Source organism: Rhinoderma darwinii, chromosome 11 (genome assembly GCF_050947455.1).
Source record: "Rhinoderma darwinii isolate aRhiDar2 chromosome 11, aRhiDar2.hap1, whole genome shotgun sequence".
In the NCBI taxonomy this organism is placed as follows: domain Eukaryota; kingdom Metazoa; phylum Chordata; class Amphibia; order Anura; family Rhinodermatidae; genus Rhinoderma; species Rhinoderma darwinii.
In genome coordinates, this window is record NC_134697.1 from 78,341,937 (window position 1) to 78,365,512 (window position 23,576).

Below are 23,576 nucleotides of genomic sequence, written 5' to 3' on the forward strand. Positions count from 1 at the left end.
GTTTGTAACGACCCCAACTATAAAACGATTACATTGATCCTGCGTAGTGAGCGCTGTAAAAAAAAACACAAAAGAAAAACAATGCCAGAACCGATCAAAAAGTCGTATGTACTTCAAAATGGTACGAATAAAAACTAAAAGTCGTCCCACAAAACAAAGCCCTGATATGTCAGAAGAAAAAGACAAAAGTTCTGGCTCTTAAAATATGGCGTACGTTTAAGATGCAAAAAAGAATGGCCATTTTTCCATTATTCCCCAAAAATGTTAATAAAAGTTAAACAATAAATTATAACTGGTGCTATTAAAAAATACAACTGGTCCCGCAAAAAAACAAGTCCTTATAAAGCTATGTTGACGGCAACACAAAAAAGTTATAGCTCTTTGAATGCGACGATGGAAAAATGTAAAAAGTTGCTTGGTCATTATTAAAATACCTTCTGTATTAAGGGGTTAAGAGGGATAGGGTGAGTACCTAATGAAATTCTTTCTTGATACCACGCGGTAGTGGAGAAACAAGTATGTCATTTAGATCTAAATGCCAGAGGAAGCAGAGCAATAAATCGGCCCCAGATGGTAAGGAAAAGCTTCACCCTTTGTTCCGTATGTGGCGCAGCTTCGACCCAGTGCTTCTTCGTGAGGAATGAGAATTTAATGAAGAACAGTTTTGAGGAAGGATGGTAGCAGTAGTTTCCAGACTTGTAATACAGCTTTGCGGCAAAGTGTAATATTCTAAGATTTTTCCTAGGGATATCATAGTTTTCTAAGATGTCTTTAGGGAAAACCTTAGTCTATATAGCCCATGTACAGGTTAAGGGTGCGTTGGGTACTAAATGTTGGGTAACAAAGGCATGAGTCTAGAATGTTTGTATATGTGGACAGTCCCACATGCAATGGATGCTTCTGATGTTTCACATTTGAAACATTGACAAGTTGTATATAATACCATTCTATAGCCATGTAGAGGGGGTAAAAATGCTCTATGTATGATTTTGAGGAGCATTTCTGTGTATCTAAAAAACGTACAGATTAATCAACAAATAAAAGATTGATCAAGGGCATGACCTTTCCAATTTTAACAAATTTATCAAGCTACAGCTGCTGTCCAGAGGAATAGTTTTAGGTACTTGCACCACAATGTACTTCTGTAAACTGCAGCTTTCACTTAAAAGTAAAAATTGCAAAGGTCGCACTATAAAAAAAAGTCTCCATATAGCCCCAGCCGAAAATCTATAGACCCTACTATTTACTGTTTCATTTTTGGTGAGGATCATATAACGGCCTGCGACCTTGTTTTTTATATACTGAAAGTCACCATGTAGCCCTAGCTTAATAACTCAAATAATTTAAATATGACATTTAAAATCCCACCTTGTTATGATATTGCAGCATCTGAGTGATAATCCGAATCTTTGGATGATAGTTTTTGATAGATATGACTCTGAAATACAAAGCATGAGGAAAGAAAAAAGTTACTCTGTCTTTCTCTACTATGGCAATCATTGTAAGCACATTCCTGTGTGTATATATATATATATATATATATATATATATATTCTGCTATAAAATTCCCTAGTAATTTAATTCCTTGCCTATTATATGTCATAGTACCTCATTATGTTTGATGCATCCTCTGCATCAGGATCAGCACAGTACTTGTTTGCAAGGATTAGGCAGGCATCTGCAGACTCAATCTGACAAAAGCAAACATTAAAAATGGTTAAACGATGCAGATTACATCTGAACTATATAAACACTCTATGCACTGAACTTTTGTCAAATAGAAAAAATATATTAAAAAATCTGCCGAATACAAAAAATTGCCACTTGAACAATCCTAAAAGCTAGCCAAATAGGATGATCTGGCACAGATTTGAGTTGGATTGGATTGGGTTGGAAAGAGATACAAATCACTTTAAGAGATTGGAAATATATGTGGGGTTAGTGACTGCCTCCATTTTTTCATCTTGCTCTCCCCCCATTCTGCCCTGGGTGATTTTAATTAGTTTCATGCTGGTTCCTACCATCCCCAAGAATATGTAGGTTTAGTCCCAGTTCTGGGTGAATGTGCAGCGTAGGTTCCCATCTCATAGAGGTCTCCTTGTCATGGCAGGTGGGCTCACACAATTTGATCAATTTGTAAGTTAGGAGTAATGCATATTTATTTATATTTAGTGGCTTAGGTGGCATTAGTGTTCGCAGTGAGCTGTCTCAATTTTCTTGTGTGCTGTATAGATTGGAAATATAAGAGATATTGCAACATGAAAATCTTGTGATAAATGCAATCTTTCTATTCTTTGTGAGGAAAGTACAGGTGCTTCTAAAATGTTAACCAACAATACTGCTTTATCTTTCTCTCCTTTTGTTTTCCCCAGCTATTTATTTATAAGACCATTTATAAGTGTTCAGCACTTTCTGTAACACCCATAAACGTTTAAGAAGAAGGCTGCATACAAAAGTGGCCACCTGTCAATTAAATTCTGTGGAGCCCACAGCTTTACAAAATCGTGAACAGGGGTCGTGTGACCATTTTCCTGATTATTGAGGGTCCCAGAGGGTGGCTCACACCTATCAGGCCATTATGGCATTTTTAATAGAGGGGAACCCCCTTTTAATAAGAGGTGGTAAGGTAGAGAGTGGTTCAGGACAGGTCCGGCCTTAGGGGTGTGCGACCTGTGCGAGTGCACCCTCCCAGCATGTAAGTGGTGCCACTGGGCTCTGCCTCTACTCTGTGCTCTATTCTTAGTTACACACACATGGAGTAAATAAGAGCCAAGCAGCAAGAGAAGAGGTTGAAGCTCCGCCCACAGCCCGTCCGGCAAGAAACTTGTGACCCTGTCAGCAAGGAGAGATGGTGAGTATCTATGTGTGTCTGTATGTCTCTGTGTGTATATGTGTGTGTATACAGTATGTGTCTCTGTGTGTATACAGTATGTGTCTCTGTATATGTTATAGTATCGGTGTGTGTGTGTGTGTGTGTGTGTGTGTGTGTGTGTGTGTGTGTGTGTGTGTGCGTGTGTGTATGTGTATATGTGTCTGCATATGTTTGTCTCTTTGTTAAAGTGTGTGTTCAATATTAAAGTAGAACAGATTAAACGAAGATATCTGTGCTTTTATGCATTTGTATATGTTCCTCACTGTGTATTTATCTGCTGGTGTGTGTGTGTGTGTGTGTGTGTGTGTGTGTGTGTGTGTGTGTGTGTGTGTGTGTATATGTGTTTGTCTATATATTTACCTGTATGTATATATTCTAGAATGTGTGTATGTATATTTGCCTGTATGTCTAAATATCTGTCTTTATGTATTTACAGTATATGTGTTCCAGTATGTGCGTGTCTATATATGTGGTTAATTTTTGGTTTGTGTAGGGGCGGCAAGAGAGAGTCCTGCACAGGGCGCCATCCAACCTAAGGCCGGCCCTGGTTCCGGACACAATTTATTTAATAAACCACTGAATCAGACGTATGAATAAAAAGTAGGAATATTAATATGTCAAGATATAACAAAATAATTGATTGTTATTAACACAGTATAAAATGCTGTTAGAGTATCGCCTTTACAAATTTCCTTTTACTACAATATTGCTCGGATATAATAAATTCCAAGTTTTTTTTCCCCAGAATTGAGACAAGACATTATTTATAATAGTGAAACATATTCTCTTTTGCACAGTTTTAGAATATACATTTTATTTTACCTTAACTCTAGCAAGATCATGTGGGTTCAGAACGGATCCCTGGTAAAATTCTACCTGAGTAAAGTGCCTCTTAAAGAGAGCTTCTAGCTCTAAGTTGGGGGATATGCTGTAAAAACAAAAACATAAAAATCATGATTTAATGGAAAATAGTTCTATACATTTTATGAGTCCTTCTTTTCAGGTTTTATAAATCATACAGTATATACAGTATGTCAAAATTGTCCAGATATTATTAATAGAAGGGGTATTCCCATCAGACATTTATGACATACATTCCTCAACATTGAAATTGCAACACCAAGAAGAAAAAGTTTTGGAATTGTGGAAATCACAGGATCGATAGACATGCTAATTATATGCAAATTATAAAAAGAATGGAAACAAAAATTCCAAACATCTTGATTTATTCAGCATCGAGTATGAGCGACACGCGCAGAAATACACACACTTACACGCCAAGGCATGCTATCAATGAGGTTATTAATGGTTGTCTGAGGAATGTTATGTGTAATGGCCGCGGTCGCAGACTGTCGGCATTACTTACCTGCCAATGGCTGCGACTGCAGACCTCTGAGCTCTTGCCGGTGTCTCCCTACTCTGAGATGCCGGCACACAAGTCTGTCCTCGGCTGCATGAGGCAACATGCATTATCCTTCTGGGACACTTTAGAGAAATTGTCGTACCACTTGTTCCGTGACCAAATCAATGTAACGTCGAGCTGTTAGTGTACCTGAAATTAAGATTACAGGGGTCCGGCTACCATACAGTATGCTACCGCACACCATAATCCCAGGAATAGGACCTGTGTGACGTTCCCTTGTGAAGGTCTCTTTCTAACTTTGCCCATGTGGTCTCCAGACCAGTCTCTGGCTATCATTGTGTTTGAGACAAAAGCGGGACTCATCGCTGAAGAGGATAGACCTCCATTCCAGCCTCCATTGCCATCTTGCTGTGAAGCATGATAGCCTTTGATAACGGTGGCGTGTGTTCAATAGAACACTTGTAGCTGGACGTCTGGCTCATAGGCAAATGTCCTACACCTGCCTTCTGATAGTTTGTGTCGACACTGGTTGCCGCCCTAGGCTTGTGTTGCAATGTCTAGTTTCACTTGAAGTACAGAATGGATCGCTACGCGGCATTCCTCCAATCAGAAGATCCATCCGTGCAGGGGTTCGCCTCCACGCACCTCTTGGTTTCATTGCCATTCGTTGTTGTTCTCCCAACCTCCGAGACACGCAGCACTGATCAGTGCTGACATCTTGGTCTAGGCGCGTAGCGATCTACCGGAGTAATAAACCAAGGTCTCTCAGTTCAAGAATTTTGTCCCTCTCAGTTTGCGACATGTGGCAATAACTGACACGTCGACAAACAGGAGGCATCGCATAATCATCCCACACCACTCGATCTGATTTTTGAGGTTTCATGTGGCTAAAAAACTTTACTTTAAATTTTGCCTTTATGTCCTCTCACATGCCACAGATTTGAGCTAGGTGTGTGAAAATTTGATCATTTGCACATCTTAGCGACACCTGCTACTTCCTCGATTTGCATAAACTTACAGCTTGCCTTTCTTGCTGTTACAATTTCAATATTAAGGAGTGTATCCACAGGATGTGGGTCCCACCAATAGAATCTGAACCCATCTGCAGAACGAAGTCTCACAACTCCATCCCGTCTAGTGAGGTGGCCACTAGCTGCCGCTTCCAAGCGGATAATGAATGTGAATGATGAGGTGGGCAGAATTACGAAAACAGCCAAGCTCACTGTGCTACGCTATTACCATAACTCCGATAGAACTGAATGGAAGTAACGGAAACAGCATAGTAACAGCAAACTCAGCTCTTTCCATAACTCTTATTCATTTCTATAGGATTTTTACATAAACGGCATAGCACAGCAAGCTTGGCTCTTTTTGTAATCCAGGCCACCTTCCCATTCATTCTTCACCTGGATGTGGGACGGGGTCGGGGGATAGGTGTGGGTCCCACATCTATCAGACATTTATGGAATATCTTGTGGATATGCCATGAATGTCTAAGTGGGGAATATCGCTTCAAGGTTATTTATCAATATGTGAATTATCACATGGCAAAAACATCAATGACACTGAAATATTTGACAGAAGGTAGTAATATTTAAATGTTGTTTGACATGTTTGGGTCTACAAGATAATGACCATGGAGGATTTAACAAAGCAAACCAAGTCCACTTTCAACAGTGTATAGTATTACTGGTAAGAAGTTACCGGCTTTAGTTACCATAGTTGTCTTAAATTAATATGTGAAATATATAAATATATCAATATGTATATAAATTAGTCAGCACTTACAAAGTAAAATAAATGGGCAGGTACAAATCTACTGTAACTGCAATGCAAAAGCAAACAAGATTGCTATGAAGATTGCTGCAGCTTCTCTACTCTATTAAAGGGGTTATACAGGACCTTTACCCCTTTTTACTAGGATAGGGACTGCTATAAAATAATAAAATTATCAGGTACTCACCCCTAAAATGCCCCCCCCCCACAGTCCAGCACAGTGTACCCGTTACTGCCGCACCGATCCTGGAAGTTCATGCAGTGGTTACATGCTGTTCATCAGTCAAGTGCCACTGCAGCCAATCACTGACCTCAGTGGTGATGCTGCCATCTACGGCACTTAACCGCTTGAGGCACGTGGTCATTTTGGGGCATGAGCTTCTGGGAGAAAAATGGTGGGGAATGGGGCCGCTGCACTAGAGCGAGGGAGGGGAGTTATTTCAGTGGCGAGTACCTGATTGTTTATTATTTTATCGAATTCCCCACCTATTTTTAAAAGTCTCAAATGCATGTTTAGATATAGATGAGTCGCATTGAGGTTTTCTTTTTGGCAACAAATTAGTATTGCAATATTCAAGACTCCTACAAAGCTTGGTATTACCGTCTAAGGCCCCATGCACACGTCTAATGGTCTGTAATTACGTGGCACGGCCGGCCACGGACATTCATCCGCATTTGCGGGCTGTGCTCCCATTAGAAAGTATGGGAGCATGGTCTGTAAAGAGCAAAAGATAGGACATGTCCTACCTTTAGCGGAAGGTTTCTACAACATGGACACCTTCCCGTAAATACATGGGAAGGTGTTCGTGGACAATAGAAGTGAAAGGGGCCATAATTGCGGACTGTAATTACGGTCCGCAATTATGGACGATTGTTAGGGTCGTGTGCATGGGGCCTTAAGAGGACTGAGTAGGAAGCAGATTTTTGACCTTCCCGACTTTTTTTTAATTATAACTGACTGAAAGAAGATAATTGTGAACAAAATAGCAGCAGATGTCAAAGAACAGCTAAAACTTTGTTTTGAGTTTTCCATTTAAAACTCACGACGTGGTGGGAATCAGGCATGGTCTATAGGGCAAACAACTAGTAGGTGGTTTTAAGAGGTTACCCACTTGTGCAGAAATACGATCTCCACATTCACATCATCTCGATCTTTGTGGAGGAAGTCTTTTAAGAAGTTGGAAACACTTTCTAAAGTGATGTGACCACAGACCACAATATGCCTGGAATAAAAAAGTATCAGTGAGTAAGGGAATCTTGAGAAATTCTAGTAAAGTTGGGAACCCATGGAGCATCTCTCGGTGGATAGATATCTTGTAAAAAATCAAGGGACATAAGTTATGCATAAGAATCCATTATTCTATTAGGACTTAGTCCATCATTTGCATCGAGAAATTATACATACAGTAAAAATATAGACTTTACATAGTGCATGTTCAATTGTGCCCTTCATGTGTGCAGTGCAATCAACATTTTATTAACATGCATGTTTTAAGGCGTAAAACAAACTGTAACTAAACTTTAAATATTAGATGTGTACTTCTAAACCATTATACAAATACAACATTATAATATTTAATTTAAAAATAAAAGCAAAATCAATGCATTCAAGTTAAATAGCCCTCTGTAACAACCAAAAGACAACTGTAAAGGATCTGCCAGGCACTGCGGGGTTAACTCCCAGAACTAATCAGTCAGCACCTGAGAATACATCCCTGAGACTGACTCCTGCTTCCACCATTCAGGCTGGCAGGCTTAGGAGTGGGAGAGCCTATCGTAACCTGGCCAGACTCAGCTAGCTCCCGCCCTCGGTCTATTTAAGCCTGCACTTCCTGTCCCTCGGTGCTTGTTATTGCTTTTGTTTCTTTCCTTGTGGTTCCTGGCCCAGCTACAGCTCCTGCTATTTTTGATCCTGCTCCATACCGACCCTGGCTTACCGACTACTCTTCTGCTTTTCGTTTTGTACCTCGCACACTCCTGGCTTGACTCGGCTCGTTCACCACTCTGGTTGCTCACGGTGTTGCCGTGGGCAACGGCCCCTTTTCCTTGCTTGTGTTCCTTGTATGTTTGTCGTGTTTGTCGTGCACTTACTGAGCGCAGGGACCGCCGCCCAGTTGTACCCCGTCGCCTAGGGCGGGTCGTTGCAAGTAGGCAGGGACAGAGTGGCGGGTAGATTAGGGCTCACTTGTCCGTCTCCCTACCCCCTGCCGTTACATAAGCCCCCTCCCTACCTATGTAACGGCAGGGGGTAGGGAGACGGACAAGTGAGCCCTAATCTACACGCCACTCTGTCCCTGCCTACTTGCAACGACCCGCCCTAGGCGACGGGGTACAACTGGGCGGCGGTCCCTGCGCTCAGTAAGTGCACGACAAACACGACAAACATACAAGGAACACAAGCAAGGAAAAGGGGCCGTTGCCCACGGCAACACCGTGAGCAACCAGAGTGGTGAACGAGCCGAGTCAAGCCAGGAGTGTGCGAGGTACAAAACGAAAAGCAGAAGAGTAGTCGGTAAGCCAGGGTCGGTATGGAGCAGGATCAAAAATAGCAGGAGCTGTAGCTGGGCCAGGAACCACAAGGAAAGAAACAAAAGCAATAACAAGCACCGAGGGACAGGAAGTGCAGGCTTAAATAGACCGAGGGCGGGAGCTAGCTGAGTCTGGCCAGGTTACGATAGGCTCTCCCACTCCTAAGCCTGCCAGCCTGAATGGTGGAAGCAGGAGTCAGTCTCAGGGATGTATTCTCAGGTGCTGACTGATTAGTTCTGGGAGTTAACCCCGCAGTGCCTGGCAGATCCTTTACAACAACTTTACATTCCTAATATTCCACTTAATGAGTCTAAGGCTTCGTTCACATCTACATTCTGGTTTTCCTTGTTCTCCGGCGCCGTCACCAACCAGCTTTAATGGGTTCCGTTGGGATTTCGTCACGGTGTCCATACGTTTTTTCCTGTATTTTGGACTGAATCTGCGACGAAGGCTCCTAACTGAACCCCCAATGCAGATGTGAACAGAGCCTTATCTGTACACAAGCTTTCTTAATGTTTCTGCCATTTCTGATAAATATGAGCTAACCAGTTAATTGTTCATCTACATTATTATTATTGGTAAGTACGCAAAAAAATCTGTAATGGTTCTCTTAGGGACAATTTAATATTACATGGCCGGTCTCATCCTAACAAGCACTTTTTACATTGAAACTGAGCCAGGTTTAACTTCAGAAAACCCAACCATCAGATGTTGTCATTGGAGAAAGGTCTGGCTGGTCATACAGCAGGGTAAATGTAGTTTTACATGCTGGCCTTTCAAATGAGTGGCTGTTCATGAAATACATGGATAGGCTGTGACCGCCACAATGAAAGTAGATGTTTGCAATGGCTATCCGATTCGGCCATTATGCTGCTTAAGAGGGGAAAGAAAAAAAACACGGATTTTGCGACTGCTAGAAAAACGGACGCATGCATTAAAAAAAAAAAACAATATTGTTAAAAGTGTAACTCAAGGTAAAAACAAAAAATTCAGCTTTTGTAATGACTTATGTCAGTGTATATACCTTTAATGTTTTAAGTACTGTACCTGCTTGTCACCATTTTCGACATCTCACGCTGTCCTCTTCTAGGCCTGTGCCAAGTCATAAATCCGGAGTATGCCATGGTCAGCATGCAGAAGTATTTCCTATGCAGATGCCCTGGGAATCTATGACAAAGCTGCTTGGGCGTAATGGCCTTGAAGGCCTAGAAGAGGATAGCAAAGGATCTCTGGAATGGCAACCAAAAGATTTTGTGCACTCATATTGTCGGAGTTGGACCAAAACTGTTATTGAAAACCAAAAATTAAATGAATTGTGGAAAAGCGCCTTTAGAACTTACAGTTTAACTTTTTTCTTTGTTAAAACATTGTATTTTGAATCAATAAGTACAATTTAGTGTCACTACAAATACATAACAAATGTTGTTATATCCTATCACCTTCAAGATACAGAAAAGTTAGTTAAAATACACATTTTGTAAATGCTAAAAGGTTTGAATGTACAAAACACAAAACATTTACATTTTAAATACATTTCACAATTTCCATTGACTAATCTGCAAAAAACAGACAAATTACTTTTGGAACAGACCAGTAAACCTAAAATTAAGATGAATTTCTGTTCTCTTTCTTCGTGTAACGTTTCATTTATCCACTGCATCAACGTCAGATGATCACGGGTGAGCAAAATGTAGTAAACACCAAATATGTTACATATTGTTAGTCAGCTCTACCTCCGAACTTCTATTCAATGCCTCCCCCACTATGTATAACACTAATCTTCAAATGTTGACTCCTAGTAAAGTCATTTTAGAGGTTGTCATCAAAGTTTTCAGGTGGCATAGAGATTTTGAAACCATTTGCATGACATTTGTTCTTTGGATAACTTTGATTTATATATAATCTTTCTGTTTTAAAACAGAAATATTAGTCAGTCAAAGACATACAGTAGTCATAAAATATGTTACATTATCCTGTACACCTTTGACATCATTTTTTTTAAATAAAATTGTGCATCAGTGTCAGTGGTTTAACTTTCGAAATACATTTTATTAAAAAATCCCAGAGCAGCTGTATCTTGCGCTGAGTCCTGTATCCGTCAGGTCTGCGCGACTGACGGGTTCACTATCAGCGAGTCCTGCCTGTCTCAGATACGCAGGATCAAGCTGTTATCGATCATAACTTAGATGTGATCGATTATAGGTGGATCTTGTGTGTCAGACACCCAGGACCCACTTTCACTGAGCCCGCCAGCCCCGCGGACCTGACGGATTTAGGACTTAGCGAACGATACAGTGGCTTTGTACACAGAATAGAAAGCCGCTGTATCTTAAAATGTAAAAATAATTTTAAAGTATTTAGGAAGTTACACCAATCACACTGATGCACAATTCATTTTTTTTTAAAAACACGACATCAAAGGTGGGGCTCCGAGGACCGTGGCAGGTGGGGAGTTTGACTGGGGCGGTACACCCGTCAAACCGTAACGCAGGTGTCCTAAGGCGAGCTCAGGGAGGACAGAAACCTTGCAGACTGTCTGGTCTTTACCTCTGCATAGTAGATGAATTCTTTCTTCCAGTTGTTTAGGTTCTGAAAGCTTTGCAAGTCATCTACACTAAATGTGAGTAGGCAACAGTCAGATCCCCTTATAGCAGATATCCAGGATTTCCCTAAATGAGGCTCATTTGCCTCAGTATATGATTATTAAGATAATCATATTTTTCTCACTGGTAGGTTAGTTGCTTGCAGTATATTATCATCTATCCTTGCTGTAATGAATTTCAATTCTCAATGCTTTGACCTTCTTTTGGGCTTGTACTTCTATACAGAAGCCAATCTGAACAAGCAGAGGTGCAGAATAAAACATGTGGTAAATTTCATATTACTTCAGGCTCTCTTTTAGGAAACAGCTAAACTAAATATCTATATACAGTAAATGTCACCTTTGTCCTTATAATAAGTAGGGCGCTGCTGCCCATTTGTTCTGCTAATCATGGGGATATTTGGGGTCAGAGGATATGCCATCAATGTGAAATCCTGGAAATTCCCATTAACGATTATTCACATTGTCTTAAGGCCATTATGGTGATATACTAAAAAATCTAAAATAAAAACAGCAAGAGCAACTGTAAAAATAAGGGCACGTTCAGACATGGCAGAGTTTTTCCGCTGCCAATATTGGTGCAGATTTGGGGCAATTACGCATCGAATCTGCACCAACATTTGCATATTTGACAGGTAATTCAGACGTTGCAGAAATCACAGCGGATTTGCCACAGATTTCAGTTTTTGCATTGCAAAGGCTGAAATCCGCAGTGAAATTCTGCTTCTTCTCCGCAACAGACAGTGCATGCTGCGGAGGGAAAATTCCGCACTGCAGCCTATGGTCCGCAGCGGAGTTTTCCGCAACGTCTGAACTAACTTTCCAAAAAATGTATAGAAACAAATGTAAAAAACGGCCGCTGGAGAATTCCACATCAATTCCGCCACGTGTGAATGTGCCCTAAATGTCAATGGGATGGTCCTTTTTATTTTATTCTATATTATTTATTACTTGTTAGGCCTCATGCACACGACCGTAGCCATGTGCATGGCCATGATTTTTGGGTCGGCCGGCCGCGGTGTGTCATCCGCGAGCCGCCCACAAATCGCGGGTTTTCTATGAGCCTGGACCACAGAACACGGCCGTAATAAGACATGTCCGTTCTTTCTGCAGTCCAGGCCCCTGGGCCATGCACGGACCGTGGAAACCACGGTCGTGTGCATGGGCCCATAGAAATGAATGGGGCCGCAATTCAAGCATGGATTTTCGGAGGAATTGCGGCCACAAAACCACGTTCGTGTGCATGGGGCCTAACTTATATAGAACTAAAATGTTCCACAGCCCTGTACCCAGAATGCATTCTCATAGGTCCCTGTTAGTAGAGGAGTTTAGAATGTAATTAGACACAGTAGGGACAATTTCATAGGCATCCCAGCATGTTATTGGAGTAAAGGAGAAAAAACATAGTACTGGAAAGAAACCCACATCAATATGAGAACATACCATACAAATACTACGGCATTGATTCCGTCAAAACGACGGGACCCTTGCACAACTGACACAAACGGAAACCATTTACACCGGATCCGTCATCATTGAAATTAATGGTGATGTAAACGGAAACCTATGGTTTCCGTTTGTCTCAGTCAGGGTTCCGTTCTGACGGAAAGCTGCGACGGAACGTCAGAACGGAACACTGACGCAAATGTGAACGAAGCCTTATGCAGATTAGATTATCTCTCTTGGCCAAAAATCTTTTACGTGTCCCTTAAGTTCCACCTGATTCAGAGCTTACTGTTTGATCAAGAGGAAGGAAAGTATATACACAGATCCTCTGGCCAATTGTTGCCAACTTTGCCTCACGTCAGAACAATTCCATAGATCAATTTGATATCATTCATTGAGTCTTTATCCAAGCTAAACAAGACAAATTTTTCCAGCCTGTCATTGTAAAAGGAACCTTATTACAAATCTACAATTCAAATTTTATGAAAGACAAAGGTAAACACATAATGCAGTTTTTAAATTCTTACTTTTAAAAAAAGCTATCCAAAAAGTTATCCACCCATGTCAAAAAGTGTAAGTGAATTATTTTTTTTTAGGGGCTGCAAATGAAATAAATAAAACAAAAAATCAATACTTATCCTTACTCCTGGCGATCCAGCGCTGTCACTCCGGCGGCAGTCCGGGTGCTTGTTTACATGCACATACCATGTGACCGCTGCAGCCAATCAGAGGGCTCAGCGGCCATATGATTCGTCACCAGAGAGCCCCGCTGAACCCTCTGATTGGCTTCAGCAATTACATTATATGTTCATGTAAACAAGAACTGGGACTGCCACCGGACTGACAGCGCTGGATCGCTAAGTATAGGTAAGTATTGCTTTTTTTAAACTATTTCATTTGCAGTCCCTAAGAAAAAAAAAATTCACTTCCCGGATAACCCTTTTATTAGCAATACCTTATTTGGTAATGAACCTGCTACATATATATAATATTATATACACTTTAATGTTACGTGCAAACATAACAGATGCAAATCCTACTTGTTTCTGGTAATTGGTGGACTACACTTTTCAGATGCTTAGAGAATGCGGTCCATGACTGTCCTGTTTCATATCCTAGTACTTAACGTATTATGTAATACACAGACCACAAAAGAATATTCTTGCAAAGTTAAGAGCATATTTTATAACATGAACATTTCATTTACATCAGTATATTTCCATGTAACAGTTTCATAACCATTGATTATGCAAAATAACACTAAACACAGAGGTTTGCCAATGTTTAAAGAGACACTAGAGCAAATATTTTTATTGTGGCCCCCGTTTTGTAAAGTACACCCGATAAACAGTAGGGCACACCATCCTCTTACCGGCCGCTTTGTTACAGAAATATCCTGGCCGCAATTATATCACGTGACCGGCCGATTCCTACAGCTTCTGCTGTGTGGACCAGAAGTCTCTTTCACTATACGTTCCTATGAGATGCCCAATGTGAGTCTCCTAGGAATGCATAGTGATAGTGAAAGGGACTACCGGTCCACACAGCAGACGCTGTAGGAATCGGCCGGTCACGTAACCTAATTGCGGCTGGGATATTTCAGCAACAAAGCGCCCGGTAGGAGTATGGCCAGTCCAACCGTTTACCAGGTGTACTGTACAAACGGGGGCCACAATAAAATAATTTGCTGGAGTGCCTCTTTAAATAAGAAAGGACACACACTGCAAAGGGCAACATATAAACTTATACGGGTCATCCAGTATTCCATTCATTAATAACACAGATGCAACATAAACTTTATCAAAGGTTTGTAGACGGCCAGTAGTCTGAAATTTTGAAACGTCTTTAAGATAATTTGAAATTGATGGCTTTGGCCCTTTGATAATTTTTATTTCAAAAATCACAAGAAAGATGTAATTTTACTGCTCTAATCCTTCTCTCCGTCAAGACAATGTTTCGCAAATCAGACAAAGTCTTGAAAAAGTTAAATAATGTTTACACTATTTCTTCGTTTTCCATTTCGAAACGAGTATGGAAATATTATTTATGTGCCTCTTGTCATCATGAGGCTGTAAAACCTGAATATGCAACCTTTATAAAAATCATAGGTGCAATCCCATGTGGCCTAGAAAACAAGACATTCTAATAAAATAACATGATAAACCAAAGAAATAGGTGAGAGTATACAGTAAGCCCCAAAACAACAGGGAATTAGGCTGTGTTCACATTTGGCTTTAGACTAACGCTTATTTCTCTGCAAGGGATAAGTCAGGCCAGTGCTCCTTAAAGGGGGTGCCAGTTTGGACAGCCTTTTTATAGAGCCCGGATCATTAGAAAGGTAAATGCAGGGGATGAGTTGTGAAAACAGGTCAGTGATCTCAATTTAATAATACACTCCGCAGCACAGAAATGCGTGCTAGGACAGCCGATACATATTGTATAGCAGGAGACCATATACTAGAATTAGGGTCCAATTCAATATGGCAAACCTCGCATTCCAAGATGCCACATGTGCTCAGAGGTAAATTATGTGATATTATTCACAAACTTCGAAAATAGGGCAATAACATAAACGAATAATGTAGGTTTAGCCATATACTCATCCATCAGTCGGACAGTTCAGCTGGAGATGCGAGCTGTGTATAATGAGATCGCTTATTGATCGTCCAGGTAGATGTTGGAAGTGTGCATGGGCCCATTCAAATAAATGGGTCAGGGTGCTATCAGTGAAAAAAACAGATAGTACCCTGAAGGAAATAACTGAAGTGGGCATGAGGCCATAGGGTAAGAATGGAAATTGGCCCTTGTACAAAGCCAATTTGAATGGCGTACAGGTCTCCAAGGTGCTAACAGCAGGCAGAGATAATTGGCAGGGGTAGACGCATCAATGCCACTAAGGCTGCATACGAGGCAGCATGTAGCCATACACTGCCGAACACACAGGATCCTGGGCGTGTGACGTCAAGGCGTGTGAGCTATATGCGCTGGCGTGTTTCGGCACCACGTGACTTTCTCAGAGCGTATAGGGTAGGTATTTAATATACAGGCAGCCAATGAGCAGCTTAGCCCTAAACATCAATGTGATTAATCCTTAAAAAGACAGATTTTAAACACAAATTGACATATATAAAATAAAAATAATAACTATAAACTCGTGATCCCTGTCCCATTGGGCGTCGCATGCGCAGGAAAAGAAAACAAAAAAGAAAAATGTGAATAAAGAAAGGAAGGAGACTAAAATGAAAATGAAAAAACTAAAACCAAAAACTAATCACACTGATTGACCTTTTTATAAAAAAAATCCCATTCAAAGGTTTACATAGCCTTTAAAATAGCTATTCTACAACTATCTTCCCCTGCTACATTAGATAAGAGCTGGGGTCAGAAACAATACAATACCTATAGGTTCTATTGGACTCTAGTGGCATTCTGATCTCCTGACTCGCTACTGTTGATGTCAGGGCTTCAGGTTACTGCTAACATTGCCTCGGTGTCCGGAAAGTAAATACATGGAGAGCTAGTTTCCAGTAACACGGAAGGATATAATAAATTATATAGAAACTTCAAGCAGCTAAATCACCAACTAAAATACACAATATTGTCAGGTAACTGTCATAAATAAACGGAGGCAAATGAGCCTTAGTAAAGGGAGATTTTGCGCTCCTCTTTTTTATTTCCCGCATACTACAGAGAACAAAACCACTAAAAGATTGCGCTATCCTATCATGTTGAAAGGGGTTTCCCGGTAGTTGGACACATTTTTTTTCTTAAACTTAGTAATAGGTTGTGCATCCGAAACTTGCCACTGTCCACTGCCTTAAAAATCACTGTATATAAGCAACAAAGTTGTAATGACAGTGTTCTGGTGTTGTCATGTCCATGCAGTCACGTAACTTAGTGCTTTAATGCTATTTATGTAACGACCAGCAGGTTTGTAGACCCATTGAGCTACCCTGACAGATTGGCTTAGGGCCACCTCTAAGGGCGTTGTCTGAGCAGCCTCCTTGGTCTTCACCTTTTAACCCCTATACAGGGATCTGGTCTTCGCTGCGGGGAGACTGCCAGGTCGCTACTTCTTGAGGTGGTCCCGGCAGAGTAGCTGCTGGCCAGACAGATGCTAGACAGGCACAGGTAAACGGTACATTGATGACAGGTGGATGCAGATAGCGAAACGTAGACAGGTAGCTGTCAGCTGGACACAGGCAGGTAGCAGGTACTGGATGGCCAGAAGGTGCGCGCGCGCACTAGGGATCCGGTGGGCGTGAGCAAAAGACACCAAAGGACGTCGGCGACCTTGTGGAGGAAGAAGCCGCCGAGCAAGGTTCAGGATATTTCTAAGTCCCAGAAAAGAACCCTTTCAGTTTTCTAATGACTAATATGCTTTTTCTAGCTAGTATAGTAACCTAAAGGGGCTTTTCCAGGGTTTAAAAACAGTGCCTCTCTTTTCCTTGGGCTATGCTTGGTATTAAAGCAAATAGAGATGAGCTGCCATAACAGACACATGGACAAGTATGGCACTGTTTTAGCGGGACGACAACAATTTGTTAATCTTTGACAACCCTTTTAATAAAGGAACTGAGTGTGATCTAAAGACTTCTTGCCATTTTAACATAATTATTTGTTGAAATTCACCTCTCCAAAATCATCAGTTCACTGAGTGCATGGTGCTATTCATGCCATCAGTTTTAGATCACTAATTCTTATGCAAACAATTACAATTTCCATTATTTTTATAGGAAAGTAAAAACTTTGGCAAGCTGAATGTAACAGCTGCCACACTGGACAGCATGATACACTGGAAAGTCGTGACTTTTTAAATCAAATTAATATTCACTTCCTCCTGCCTATTTCTCTATTTAAGCCTCACGATTTCTATGAACACATTTACATATCTGAACCTTGTATGATTATTCACAGGACAGATAATGATGCATGTGGACAGCAAAAGCATTTTGTCTATTTTTAATACACCAAAATAAAGGCCCTTTCATTCTGCAAAGTAAAGTAACATTGTATATATTTATAGTAAAGAAATATGAAAATAAACTCAAAGACAGAACTACAGCATGTACAATAATTAATATGGTTAATAAATATAAAGTATAGTAAAGTATTGCTACAGATGTAACCAAGTTTATCTGGAGTCTGATAACTTGCTGCAACATGATATCATACAACAAAAGCCATTGAAAAGTCATTGAAAAAGTCAAGTTAAAGTTTCTTGCCATTGTGATTTGAATGCGTTAAGTCGTGATAAATATGATAAGAGCTAAACAGTTAGTTATGCAATTATGTTTCTCCCCCTCATACCTCCTGCCCTCTCCATATACTTCTATTGACAGTAGTGTCTGTGTCTCTCTCTCTATATGTTTCCTTCTCATGCTCCCCCTCCCCTGTCCAAAGACTTCTATGAGCAGAAGTGTCTGTGTGTCTCTCTCACTCTGCTCACTCCTCCTGTTCCCACCCTCCCCTCTGCATAGACTTCTATGGGCAGACTTCCTGAAGTCTGTCTACTGTGCTCTGTAATTAGATATGGATTTTTATTGACAACAGGGGGAAGACAGCAGATTACAGAAAGGGAGACACCTAGTGGCAGTAACTTCACAAAGAATTAGCATTGATTAAAAAAAAACAACTTAATTTTAACAGTAAGTAGATTTCAAACTTGAAAAAAATCAGGTATACTATTAGATTAGCATAAGTTGTTTGAAAAGTTAGCGTCCATTTAACCCTTTCACGCCGCAGCCCTTTTTCAGATTTTCATTTTCGTTTTTCCCTCCCCACCTTCCAAAGGCCATAACGCCTTTATTTTTCCGTCGATATAGTCCTATGAGGGCTTGATTTTTGCGGAACAAGTTGTAGTTTTTCGTGGGAACCATTTATTTTGCCGTATAATGTACTAGGAAACGGGAAAAAAATTATTTGTGGGGTAGAAAATTAAAAAAAACAGCGATTCCGCCATGGTTTTTTGCGTGCCATTTTTACGGAATTCGCTGTACAATTAAAACAATATGTTAATTTTATTCTATGGGTCAATACGATTACGGTGATACCAAATATGTGTAGTTTTTTCTATATTTTACTACTTTTACAAGTAAAAACCTAAGTGTAAAAAAGAAAATTTATTTTGTTTCGCCAAATTCCGAGAGCCATAACTTTTTTATTTTTCTGTCGATTAAGTTGTATAATGGCTTATTTTTTTGCGGGATAAGCTGTCGTTTTTATTAATACCATTTTGGTGTAAATGTGACAGTTTGATCACTTTTTATTTCATTTTTTGTGGGAGATGAGGTGACCAAAAAATAGAGATTCTGGCGTTTACAATTTTTTTTTTACGGCGTTCACCGTGCGGGTTAAATAATGATATATTGTGATAGTTCAGACTTTTACAGACGCGGCGATACCAATTATGTTTATTTATTAAGTTTTTTACTATGCTCTAGGGGGAAAATGGGAAAAGGGGGGTTTTTTGAACTTTTAATTAAAAAAAAATTTGTACACAAAAAAAACAACTTTATTTAATTCATTTTTAAAATTTTTATTAGTCCCCCTAGGGGATTTCAACCAGCGATTGTTAGATCGCTTGCACGATATACTGCAATACTAATGTATTGCAGTATATCGTGATTCTGACAGTCTCCTATGAAGCCCTGCCGGAGGCAGAGCTTCTTAGGAGTACCAAGATGGCGGACCTGGGGGACTTCGTCAGACCCCCAGGCAGCCGTGTGAACCAATGGCTCCCCCCGATCTCGCCGCGGGGAGGCCGTCGAGATGTTACAGGGTGTCGCCCCCCTGTTTTTAGTAATTTAAATGCCGCGATCTCTATTGAACGCGGCATTTAACGGGTTAAACAAGCGGGATCGCGCTAAAGCGCGATCCCGCTCGTAACCCGGAAGTGTCGGCTGTAACACACAGCCGACACACTCGCTATATGGAGCGGACTCAGCCCGTGAGCCCGCTCCATATTCCCCCACCCGGCGTGCGCCGTATATATACGGCGGATGTAGGGAAGGGGTTAAATGGTTTCTTTTAACTGGGTCCATTGGTGACAATACTGAATAGTTAAATGTACATGATATGTGAAAGAATGCCACAATAACCGTGACAATAATTTGTTTTTAAAGACGCTGTGCCATCAATAGAAATAGCAATATATAAACGCAATATACATTTTAAAGTAACTTTGTAAAGTATTGTTATTAAAAAAAAAATCCTCACAGAATTATGGCAATTATTATTAAGTAATAGCACCCCCTGGTGTTCAAATGTATAGGTCTGTAAATCTCATTTCAGTAAAACTCTGTGTCTTACCAGTGAAACAAACAGAGAGAAAGAAAGCCCAGACTGGCCAGTAAACAGTGAAGAAAAAAAAAATAGTTCAGCACTTCACTGCTTGTGCTGAACGATAGTTCTTATATCTGTCCCTGATAAGAAGGAGATCAGCACGGACTGGTGAGGAGGTTATCTAATGACTTTAACCCTTACTGCTTGAAGTCTGTGTACTCTGAGATGTAGAAGTAAGGCATTTGTCTAGCCTTAATGTCCAGCCTGTTTCTTTAACTGTATTGTACTGTGCATGCACATCTGACATTCTGACATTCTTTAGAATGATGTGCACACACCTATACATTTGAACACCAGGAAGTGCTATTACAAGCTGATAATTACCATATTTCTGCAAGGTAATATTTTTTTTAAATAACAATACTCTACAAAGTTACTCCAAAATGTATATTGAGTTTATATATTTCCATTACTATTGATGGCACAACTCCTTTAATATACATATGTTGACTAGAACATGTTTTGTTTTTTATAAAAAATATTATATTAAATATTATTATTCATGCCACTGCCAAACCAAAGTATCTTTTTTACAGTCCTCATAGTGAAATACAATTTTAAGGTTTTGTTACTAGCATCCAATGCACTTAATTATTATCAATAATGGCGAGCCTCTTTGTAAGAAGTAATATGTAAATGTGTGAATTCACCCCTAGGGTATGTTCACATGGCAGCGTCCGTTACGGCTGAAATTACGGGGCTGTTTTCAGGAGAAAACAGCTCCGTAATTTCAGCCGTAATGAAATGTTGAGGCGCTTTTCGCTGCGTCCATTACGGACGTAAATGGAGCTGTTTTTCCATGGAGTCAATGGAAAACGGCTCCATTTACGTCTGAAGAAGTGTCAGGTACTTCTTTGACGCGGGCGTCTTTTTTACGCCCCGCCTTTTGACAGCGTCTTTTTTATTCGTCTTTTGCGGACGTTTTTGGAGCTGTTTTTCTTTTTGACACAATGAAAAACGGCTCAAAAAATGGCTCAAAAAGTGTCATGCACTTCTTTTTACAGAGGGGGGGGGGGGGCGTTTTTTTACGCACCGTTTTTTCAAACAGCCGCGTAATAGAAAGCCCCGTCGGAACGAAATGCCATTGTTCCCTGTGAAATCATGGGGAAATGTTTGGAGGCATTCAGCTCAAGTTTTTTCAGCTGTTTTTCGGGGCGTTTACTGCCTGAAAAATGGCTAAAAATAAGCCGTGTGAACATACCCATACAGTACATCAGATCACTGCATTCACAGATACTCTTTTTTAGACTTTTTTTCTTGATGTTCTGCTTTTACATAGAAAAAACTATTTGTTAAAAAACAAATTTTAGTGTCGCCATATTCTGAGAGCCATAACACTTTTTTATTTTCTGTCGATGTAGTAGAGTGACAGCTTATTTTTTGTGGGGCGAGCTGTAGTTTTTATTGACACGTACGAGGTATATATATATATGACTTTTTGATCACTTTTTCTTCCTTTTTTTGGGGAAAGCAAGGTAACTAAAAAAACATTAAGCTATCTAGGTTATGGCAAGAAGTCTTTAACCCCTTTGCGCTCAGTGACGTACTATTCCGTCATAGTAACCATAGCGTTCGCGCTCCATGACGGAATAGTACGTCATGGGAGGAACGGCCACTTCGGCCATCTTCCCGACACATACAGGAGCTGTGACAGCTGCTGTCTCGTACAACAGTTGCCACAGCTCCTACAGCGAGACCGATCGCTGTGTCCCCGCTGATTAACCCCTTAAAAGCCGCGTTCTATAGCGATTAGGGGTTAAACTTCTTAGGGGTTAAACCACCATCGACGGCCCGCTACATAATAGCGGGCAGTGATGGTTGCTATGGCAACCGGACGCCTAACAATGGCGTCCGGCTATGCCGTCTACGGAAGCCTAGTGGGTCCTGACAAAGTCAGGACCCACTATGCTTGCTGTCAGCGAGTAGCTGATAGCTCTAATACACTGCACTACGCATGTAGTGCAGTGTATTAGAATAGCGATCAGGGCCTCCTACCCTCAAGTCCCCTAGTGGGACAAAGTAATAAAGTAAAAAAAAGTTGTGTAAAAATAAGAAAATAAAAGTATAAATCCCAATTTTTCCCTTATCAGTGTTTTATTATAAATAAAAATAAATAAACATATAAACTATACATAATTCGCCGCATCCGTAACGGCCAGAACAACAAAATTATTTTGTTATTTATCCCGCGCGGTGAACGCCATAAAAAAACCTCCTAAAAAATGGAATAAAAAGAGATCAAAATGGCCCATGTACCTAAAAATGGTGCTGATCCAAACTACAGTTCGTTACGCAAAAAATAAGTCCTCGCACGGCTTTCTTCATGGAAAAATAAAAAAGTTCTGGCTCTTAGAATAAGGTAACACAAAAAGTTATTGATTTTTTACAAAAAGTATTTTATTGTGCAAACGCCATAAGACATAAAAAAAAATATAAACATTGGTATCGCCGTAATCGTATCGCCCCGCAAAATAAAGTGAATATGTCATTTATAGCGCACGGTGAACGCTGTAAAAAAAATTGAATGAAAAAACAATAGTAGAATTGCTGTTTTTTAGTCGCCACGCCTCTTCAAAATAGAATGAAAAAACAATAGTAGAATTGCTGTTTTTTAGTCGCCACGCCTCTTCAAAATAGAATAAAAACTGATCAAAAAGTCGCATGCACCCCAAGAAAACTACAATGAATTCCTCAAGGGGTCTAGTTTCCAAAATAGGGTCACTTTTGGGGGGTTTCCACTGTTTTGGCACCACAAGACCTCTTCAAACCGGACATGGTGCCTAATAAAAATCCACTAGGTCCTCCTTTGCTTCGGAGGCCGGTGCTTCAGTCCATTACCACCACACTAGGGTCAGATGTAGGATATTTCTCAAAACTGCAGAATCTGGGAAATAAATATTGAGTTGCGTTTCTCTGGTAAAACCTTCGATTTTACAGAAAAAAATGCAATGAAAAGGATTTTATGCCCAAAAAAATAAATATGTAAATTTCACCTCTACTTTGCTTTAAATTCCTGTGAAACACCTAAAGGGTTCATAAACTTTCTACATGCTGTTGTGAATACTTTGAGGGGTCTAGTTTCTAAAATGGGGTGTTTGACAGGGGTTTCTAATATATAGGCTCCTCAAAGCAACTTCAGAACTGAACTGTAACCTAAAAAAAAAATAAAAAAATGTGGCAATACTTCGCTTCTTACATTATACTGATAATGAGCAGAGCCCACCCCGAGATGACCCCAGTTTTGACGAGACCCCTACTAGTCCATTTCATTTCCCGGTTTTCGCAAGCATACACCCCCGAAAAGTGTATTTCTATTGATGAGTCCTTGGTAAATTTTAAAGGGAGGGTTCAATTCCACCAGTACCTGCCGAGTAAGAGGGCAATGTATGGCGTGAAGATGTATAAGCTGTGCGAGTGTGCATCAGGGTATACCTACAAATTTAGAATATATGAAGAGAAGGACACCAGTATTCAGCCCCCAGAATGCCCCCCCCCCCCCTTACTTGGAGTTAATGCAAAAATTGTGTGGCATTTGGTGCACCCACTGCTGGACCAGGGTTACTACCTCTACCTGGATAATTTTTATACCAGCGTCCCACTCTTCAAGTGCCTCGCTTCCAGAAATCCTGCGGCATGCGGCACTT

At 40.5% G+C, this 23,576-nt stretch overlaps 1 protein-coding gene across 16 annotated transcripts in view; it reads right to left on the reverse strand.

The window, feature by feature from the left end:
* Positions 1 to 23,576, reverse strand: part of KCNMA1 (potassium calcium-activated channel subfamily M alpha 1) — a 437,859-nt gene that overhangs the window by 143,763 nt on the left and 270,520 nt on the right. For all 16 annotated transcript variants that reach the window (XM_075841780.1, XM_075841793.1, XM_075841786.1 and 13 more), the window contains exons 10-13: positions 7,124 to 7,234; positions 3,695 to 3,800; positions 1,609 to 1,691; positions 1,369 to 1,438 (exon numbers count right to left, since the gene is read on the reverse strand). In XM_075841780.1, the coding sequence (XP_075697895.1) occupies positions 1,369 to 1,438; positions 1,609 to 1,691; positions 3,695 to 3,800; positions 7,124 to 7,234 (370 nt within the window). The remainder of the gene's footprint in view (positions 1 to 1,368; positions 1,439 to 1,608; positions 1,692 to 3,694; positions 3,801 to 7,123; positions 7,235 to 23,576) is intronic.